This window comes from Impatiens glandulifera, unplaced genomic scaffold (genome assembly GCF_907164915.1).
Source record: "Impatiens glandulifera unplaced genomic scaffold, dImpGla2.1, whole genome shotgun sequence".
Lineage (NCBI taxonomy): Eukaryota > Viridiplantae > Streptophyta > Magnoliopsida > Ericales > Balsaminaceae > Impatiens > Impatiens glandulifera.
The window spans coordinates 165,254-174,033 of record NW_025919459.1 but is presented as its reverse complement, the minus strand read 5'-3'; the positions used below and the strand labels follow the sequence as shown (position 1 = coordinate 174,033).

The 8,780-nt window shown below is 34.3% G+C and overlaps 2 protein-coding genes across 2 annotated transcripts; one reads left to right on the top strand and one right to left on the bottom strand.

Annotated features, from left to right (window-relative positions):
* The first annotated feature begins 300 nt into the window (after positions 1-300).
* LOC124918017 (cucumisin-like) lies at positions 301-3,826 on the top strand. Its single transcript, XM_047458286.1, has 9 exons — positions 301-377; positions 470-561; positions 654-900; positions 991-1,504; positions 1,573-1,673; positions 1,955-2,173; positions 2,268-2,379; positions 2,691-2,904; positions 3,028-3,826. The coding sequence occupies exons 1-9, from the start codon at positions 301-303 to the stop codon at positions 3,546-3,548; spliced, it is 2,097 nt and encodes a 698-aa protein (XP_047314242.1). The 3' UTR covers positions 3,549-3,826.
* Positions 3,827-4,238: 412 nt separating this feature from the next.
* On the bottom strand, positions 4,239-7,165 carry LOC124918016 (cucumisin-like). The gene is made up of 9 exons (XM_047458285.1): positions 7,089-7,165; positions 6,909-7,000; positions 6,574-6,820; positions 5,963-6,476; positions 5,785-5,885; positions 5,480-5,698; positions 5,299-5,410; positions 4,999-5,212; positions 4,239-4,919 (listed from the first exon to the last, which is right to left on the bottom strand). The coding sequence occupies exons 1-9, from the start codon at positions 7,163-7,165 to the stop codon at positions 4,393-4,395; spliced, it is 2,103 nt and encodes a 700-aa protein (XP_047314241.1). The 3' UTR covers positions 4,239-4,392.
* Between the last annotated feature and the right edge of the window lie 1,615 nt (positions 7,166-8,780).

The window sequence follows — 8,780 nt, the reverse complement described above, 5'->3', positions numbered from 1 at the left end:
TAACATTATAAACCACATAAATCAGTATAATAATTGATAATACTGATTTTAAAATAACATTATCCAAAAATACTCTAATTAGTCGATTTATTTACTTTAATTTTAACACACTTTAAGCAGTTATCGACGACACGTTTGATGTTTAGTCGTGATAGTTTTGCGTAGTTAATTTTGTATTGTTATGTTTTAAAATGAATCTTGTAAAAAAAAAATATAATTATAGTGTTATTAGTTTCAATAATATTCATTGTCAAATTAAAAAAAAAAGTTATTATATTTGTGCAGGAATATATAGTATACATGGGAGACTTAAAACCAATATTGGACATTTCTCCATCCTTAGTGCATTTGAGCTTTTTACAAAAAGCTATTGGCAGGTAATATTTATTTTCCTTTAAAGAATTTTTATTTTTATTTCTACTTAATATAAAAGTAGTTCTAAATTTAAATTTGTATTTTCTCTTTGTAGCACATCTTCTGCATCAATTATTCACAGTTACAAAAATAGTTTTGATGGATTTGTCGCCCTACTAACAATTGACGAAGTTCATCTGATTTCATGTAAGTTCGTTGATTACTTTTCAAAGATATACAAAATTCGTAACAAAATAATAAATCGAACATTTATATGTATCGGTTTAATTAATTATCAGCAATGGAAGGAGTGGTGTCAGTCTTTCCCAATAGAATCAACCAACTACACACTACAAGATCATGGGATTTCCTCGGATTTCCTCAATCAATCAAAAGAATACCAACGGTCGAGAGCAACACCGTTATTGCCGTTATTGATACTGGAATTTGGCCCGAGTCCGATAGTTTCAAAGACATAGGATTTGGACCTCCACCGAGTAAATGGAAGGGATCATGTAAAGGTTTAACCAGTTTTACATGTAATAAGTAAGTACTTTTTATCATTTTTCAAATAAACCAAATTCAAACAAAATTTGAACAGAACAATAATAGCTAGGTCTTATGATCTGAATACAGCAAAATTATCGGAGCAAAGTATTACAAAATCAATGGAGTCTTCGGCCGAAATGACATCCAATCTCCAAGAGACTCTGAGGGTCATGGAACTCATACAGCTTCAACGGTCGCCGGCGACCTTGTTACTTCGGCAAGCTTTTCCGGTTTCGCCAGCGGCACAGCTCGAGGAGGAGTCCCGTCTTCGCGGATCGCTGTATATAAAGTCTGTTGGTCCGACGGTTGCTCAGACGCGGACATCCTCGCAGCATTCGATGATGCAATCAACGATGGGGTCGACATGATATCAATTTCTATCGGATTCAAAGTTCCTAGACCCTATCTCATCGATTCGATAGCTATTGGGAGTTTTCACGCCATGAGAAAAGGAATTCTTACGTCAATGTCTGCCGGAAACGAGGGTCCGGGAACTGGAACTGTCTTTAATGTTTCTCCATGGGCACTTTCAGTTGCAGCAAGCACGATTGATCGTAAATTCTTAACCAATTTGAACTTGGGTAACACTGCGACTTTTCAGGTAAAGCATGGATACTGTGTTTTTCTTTTTTCTATTGATTTGATTATTCATTCATCTCTATAATGCAGGGAGTTTCAGTGAACACTTTTGATCCGAATGGTTTCTCCCCTATAGTGTATGCTGGTAATGTTCCAAATACAACAGGGAATGTTCCTAGTAATGTATCCAGGTATTACAAAAATTGCATTCAAATAGAATCACATTACAATAGATATAATCATTTGAAAGAAGAGATGTTTTGAGGAGTGAATCTTGTCAATTCACTTATGAGTTATGTTCTGTTTTGTATAAATGAAAGTTATGAGCAAGTGAATGGAATCATTTGTCTTTCCTTAGTCAAATGTTCCATCCCTCTACCCCAAAACAACCATTTTTGAGGAGCAATCTCCACTTATATATAGTTTTCACTGAACCCTGGCTATCTCAACTAAAAACACATATACATTGCAGGTTGTGCGAAGAGAACTCACTAGATGCTACATTGGTAAAAGGTAAGATTGTTTTATGCGACAAATATAATTTAGGGGAAGCAGCTCTTTTGGCTGGTGCAGCTGGTATGGTTGTACGAGGAGATGGACCCAAAGATGCAGCTGACGTGTTTGCACTCCCTGCAACTTATGTTGATCTTAAGGATGGGAGCAAGATCCTTAGCTATATTAACACAACAAGGTACACATACTTGATTCTACTGCAATATTTGGAAGAATTATAAAAGTTTTGGATTATAATTTTGTTTCTTGATTATTTTTTTTGTATGATACAGAAATCCAACTGCAATCATATTGAAGAGCAATGAAGTTCTTGATAAGTTTGCACCATATATTGTATCCTTCTCATCTAGGGGACCGAATCCTGTAACATCTGACATCCTCAAGGTTGTATAAATGTTCCAATTTGTGTATAACTTTCTTTTATTATAGTGTTACTCGATCATAATTTGTGAAAATGATTTCTATCTTTAATAAAATGGAACAAATGTCACTCACTGGAAGAGGAGTGGGGAATTCGAAGATCTGATTTGTTTTTGAGTTTGCTTTAAGTTCAACCATATTTGAATCTGTGATAGATGTGATACAAGGAGAAAAGAAGCGTGTTTTTAAATGTGGATTCTAGTTGAAGCTAGAGATTATAAATATATCTATCTACCATACAAGAAATTATACCAAAATTTTTGCTCTTCATGTAGCCGGATTTATCTGCGCCTGGTGTATACATTTTGGCAGCATGGACACTTGCGAATTCTCCTTCGGGAATACAAGCTGATAATAGAAGACTCCCATTTAACATCATATCTGGCACATCAATGGCCTGCCCACATGCTACTGCTGCAGCTGCTTATGTCAAAACCTTCAATCCATCATGGTCTCCAGCTGCTATAAAATCTGCTCTTATGACCACCGGTATATATGCAATTCATAACTCATTTACTCCCCTCTTTTCCTAAAAGCCTTTTTCATTTTTTTTAATGTGTTTATCAAATCATTCAGATAGACAATGTTAAATTTTAAATGATTCTCTTGCAGCCTTCGAGATGAGTCCAAATACAACTCCGCTAGCAGAATTTGGTTACGGAGCAGGCAACATAAACCCTGTAGGGGCCATTGATCCCGGCCTTGTTTACGATGCCGATTTAACCGACTATGTGAAGTTCTTGTGTGGGGAAGGCTACAGTGACAAGCAGTTACAAATTATCACAGGTGATAAAACCACCTGCTCCAATTTTGGGAGTGAGACTGCTTGGAATCTGAACCTGCCTTCACTTTCCGTCAGAGTACCTGTTTCAACTGCTTTTAAGGTCACCTTCAATAGGAGAGTTACCAATGTAGGAGCGGCATCATCTACTTACATTGTCACGATTCTTGCACCACAGACACTGAAAGTAAAAGTGGTGCCCAACATACTTTCTTTCTCTAGTGTCGGACAAACTCAATCATTTGCGGTGACTGTTGAGGGAAAAATTGTTCGAGGGTTCTCCTCTGCTTCTCTATCCTGGGTAGGTGCCACACACAAAGTGAGAAGCCCCATTGTTGTTTATGCTATTTGAAGAATATGATGTCATGGCATGGGGAATTCTGGTAATAAACCTTTGTTGTGTGAAATAAAATAAGGAAAAATCTAATGAGGGGACTTGAAAATATGTAATGTTAATAGATCCCTCAATGTTTGTGGTGTGTTGTGCTTTGTCGTTAAGTGTTCCCATCGTCGGGGATGTTTTAATCTAAACTGTAAGATGTGTTTTCTTACATTTGGATTGAAGATTGTACGTTTGTAGTCACGTTATATGTATGCAAGTTATGTTATAAAAAAAATTGTGTTCTAAGATGTTACCTTTGTTATTATGTCTTGTTAATTAAGATATGAGTTGTAATTCAAAGTAAATACTAATACTTGGCTATTTGTTTCAAATGGATTCTTACTAAGAACCATTTGATTAAAAGAACCTCATTACTAATATTAGCCACCTCGGATTAAATACACATGTATTAATTGGACTTATTTTAGGAATGTTACTAATCTAAGAATGTTAATTAATTAACTCTACTACTAAGTTATGTGTTTCTATTGAAATAATTTTGGTACAAATTTCTTGTAATTATTTGAAACAGTTTCCTCGTGATAATGTAATGGTATACACAATTTTTTTTATTGAAATTGGAACGATTTTAAAAAGTAATGCTCCTACAAACACAAGGCCATCTTTATTTTATCATTACTCTAAATTCCAAGATATAAAACATAGTTGTTTTTTATAATTTGAAACTTGCATAGACATAAAACAACCACAAATGTAAGAAAACAATGAACTTAACACATCTTAAAGTGTCCCGAAGACAAAGCACAACACACCACACCATGAACATTGGTTCTCTAGGAACCAAGCTTCTTGTTTATATACTAGAAAAAACAACAATGGGGCTTCTCACTTTGTGTGTTGCATCAACCCAGGACAAAGAACCAGAGACGACAGACCCTAGAGTAACTATTCCCTCAACAGTCATCGTGAATGACTGAGTCTGTCCGACACTATTGAAAGAAAGTATATTGGGCACCACTTGTATTTTCAGTGTCGCTGGAGCAAGAACCGTGGCATTGTAAGTAGATGGTGCCAATCCAACATTGGTAATTCTCCTACTGAAGGTGACTTTAAAAGTAAGTAAAGGAAGGACACTGGCAGAAAATGAAGGCATGTTCAAATTCCAAACAGTCTCATTCCCAAAACTGGTGCAGGTGCTGCTGTCACCCGACACAATTTGCAACTCCTTGTCGGTGTAGCCCTGCCCACACAAGAACTGCAAATAGTCGGTTTGATTGGCATCGTACACAAGACCAGGATCAATGGCTGCTACAGGGTTTATGTGACCTGCTCCATAACCAAATTCTGCTTGTGGAGTGGTCTTTGCACTCATCTCAAAGGCTGCAAGAGAATTATTTGAAATTTAAGATGAGTACTTAATTAAGCTTCTCAAAATATGAATATATATATATATATATACCTGTAGTCATAAGAGCAGATTTTATAGCAGATGGAGACCACAACGGATTAAAGGATTTGACATAAGCAGCCGCAGCTGTAGCATGTGGGCAAGCCATTGATGTGCCCGATATGATATTAAATGGAAGTCTTCTATTATCTGCTTGTATTCCCGTAGGAGAAATTGCAAGTGTCCATGCTGCCAAGATGTTAACACCAGGCGCAGACAAATCCGGCTATAATTGAGGTTTAACAAAATCATTTTTACAAAGATCAAGCACCATATATAACATTACAGTAAAAGAGGAAAACTGATAAAAACCTTGAGAATGTCAGATGTTAAAGGATTCGGTCCCCTAGATGAGAAGCCTGCAATATTTGGCGCAAATTCATCCACAACTTGATTGCTCTTCAATATGCTCGCAGTTGCATTGCTGTTTCATAAAAAATAAATTACAATTTCAAAAACGTTTTAGAATTCTTCTATATATACATATATATACCTTGTTGTGCTAATATAAGCCAGGATGATGTTTCCATCGTTAACACTAACGTAAGTTGCTGGTAGGGAAAACACGATAGCATAGTTTTTGGGTCCATCTCCTCGTATCACCATACCAGCTGCACCAGCCAAAAGAGCCCCTTCCCCTAAATTGAATTGGTCACAAACAACAATCTTTCCTTTTACCAGTGTAGCATCTAATGAGTTCTTTTGGCACAACCTAGCATATATAGAAGCAGGCTATCACTCAACTTTACTAGTATTAAAGTACAAGGAATTCACATCTTCTTCATATTTTTGTAATACCTAGATAAAGAACTTGAAACATTTCCGGTTGTATTTGGAACATTAGCACCATACACTATAGGGGAGAAACCATTCGGATCAAAAGTGTTCAGTGCAACTCCCTGTGTTATAGAGACGAATGAATAATCAAATCAATAAGAAAAATAGAGAAAAATCTGTGAATGAAGAAAGGGTTTACCTGAAATGTTGCAGCGTTACCCAGTTTCAAATTGGTAAAGAATTTGCGATCAATCGTGCTTGCTGCAACTGAAAGTGCCCATGGAGAAACATTCGAGATAGTCCCAGATGCAGGACCTGCGTTTCCAGCAGCCATTGACGTAAGAATTCCTTTTCTCATGGCGTGAAAACTCCCAATAGCTATTGAATCACTGAAATAGGGTCTAGCAACGGAGAATGCGATAGAAATTGATATTAAGTCAACCCCATCATTGATAGCATCATCGAATGCTGCGAGGATGTCGGCGTCTGAGCAACCGTCGGACCAACAGGCTTTATATATAGCGATCCGCGCAGACGGGACTCCTCCTCGAGCTGTGCCGCTAGCGAGACCGGAAAAGCTTGCCGAAGTAACAAGATCGCCGGCGACCGTTGAAGCTGTATGAGATCCATGACCCTCAGAGTCTCTTGGAGATTGGATGTCATTTTCGCCGAAGACTCCATTGATTTTGTAATACTTTGCTCCGATTATTTTGCTGCATTCACATCGTAAAACCTAGCTATTAGTTCTTGTTCTTGCTTGTCTTTTATATTTGGTTGTTTGATCTCGGTTTATTTCAAAATAACACTTACTTATTGCAAGTGAAATTGGTTAATCCTTTACACGAGCCCTTCCACTTAGTTGGTGTTGGTCCAAATCCCGTATCCTTAAAGCTATCGGACTCGGGCCATATTCCGGTATCGATTACTCCAATAATGGTGTTGCTCTCCACTGTTGTTGCTCTTTTTACTGTTTGTGAAAATCCCATGAAATCCCACGATCTTGTTGTCTGTATTTGATTGATTTTGTTTGGAAATACTGACACCACTCCTTGTATCGCTGAAAATGAAATTGATACATTTAAAAAACGTGTTTATCATTTTGTTAGATAATTTGTATATCTTTGATAGGTTATGAATGAACTTACATGAAATTCGTTGAACTTCATCACTAGTTAATAGAGCGACAAATCCATTGAAACTAATCTTATAACTGTGAATAATTGATGCGGAAGTTGTACTGTTCAAGAAAAAGAAACAGTAAGAATGTTTTAACAAAAGATAAAATTAATTTTTAAATGAAAAGAAACTATTATTAGTAACATTACCTGCCTAGAGCTTTTTGTAAAAAGCTCATATGCAATAAAGATGGAGGAATGCCTAATGTTAATTTCAAATCACCCATATAAACTATATATTCCTGCATAAATAAAATGAATATAGTAACTTTAGGTTAAACTAGAATTCTTAAAAAAATTGTGATTAGCTTTACATCCTATATACTTTTAAAGCTTTTTTTTTTTGACAAATCAAAATACTTTCTCAAGACATTTTGTTTTCATTCTACATAAATTCTTAAATTTAAAACGTATTTTGAAAGGATAAAAAAGAACTCATTTTACTAATAATGTCTAATAGCGACGATTTATTTATTCGTCGCTAATGAGAAAAGACATTGCATTTGTGTATTAAGCGTCGCTATTGTTTAAAGTACCGTCGTTAACAACGATAATACTATCTAGGCGTCGGTATAAAACCCGACACTAAATCTTTCTAATCGTCGCTATTTCTCAACGTTTTGATAAACATTTATTTAAATAAATTTTCCATGGGTTAATTGCGACAAGAAAGAAAAATCATCGTTAATTTTCGTGGCTTCTTTTTCAAACCAAATGGTAAATGAATTTAAAAGTTGTATTCATGGATTTAATAAAAAAATGGGATGAATTTTAATATACAACATGAAATAAGATTAAGAAAAAAAGAGGATGTTTGATAATCGAATTTAGTGATTCGAAAAAGAATCACTAATTCTAGTCACCCTTTGAAACTCAAAGAACAATAAGTCTATGAAAATGATTCTTTCATAGAATTCAGTTCAAATAACGCTTGAAAAATTATCGTAGATTAAGAATGTTAAAATTTGAATAAAGAGAATAAACGTGCCTTTCGATTATGTGATTCCTGTCCACGAATGCCATTAAAAAGAATGGCTAATAAAATACATAATTGAAAAACACTTTGAACAATTGAATTTCTTCTTGTCACCATCTTTGGAAAATGTTTTTGCTTAATATAGTTTGAAACTTGGAAGGAGGTATTTATAGAATTCTCACTAAATATTTTAAGCTTTATAATAATAAAGAAAGATTCTTAACATTATAAATTATGGAGGCTAATATTTTAGTGGGTATTTTGCAGTTCAAATGATTTTCTTTTGTGGTTGAATAGTTTAGTTTATTGGGTTGTGGTTATATTTTAAAATAATGAATTATTGTTAATTTAATTTTGAAAGATCAAATTAATTACATTTTCAATTTCTTTAACAATTAATTAGTAAACACAAATTGAAAGGAGTTTCTAACCATAATGCTTATGTTATTGAATTGGTCTATTCTATATATATTTGGTGCCTAACAATTCAATTAATATTAAAAAAAGAAGATATGGTCTTTTATTAAAAGAAATGACTTACATTTTTTTTATAGCTTAGAATTGTTTGACATTTTAAATTGAATTATGCAAACATGCATGTTAGTTGTTATTCTTTGATTCAATTTATTATTTGATGTGACATATGATTGGAATAAATATCAAATTAGAAATAAATATTGAAACTAAAATAGATATGAGGGAGTGTTTACTTGTATTATTTTTCTAATGGAATTACTTGTAAAATTGTAATTAAATGCCCATTTGTGTAGTCAACAAAAAAGCTTTTGAAAATTCTAATCGGTACTCTTATTTCTTTTTTTTTTCTAACTAGATAATAATAAATTTAAGAAAAAAATATATTCAAA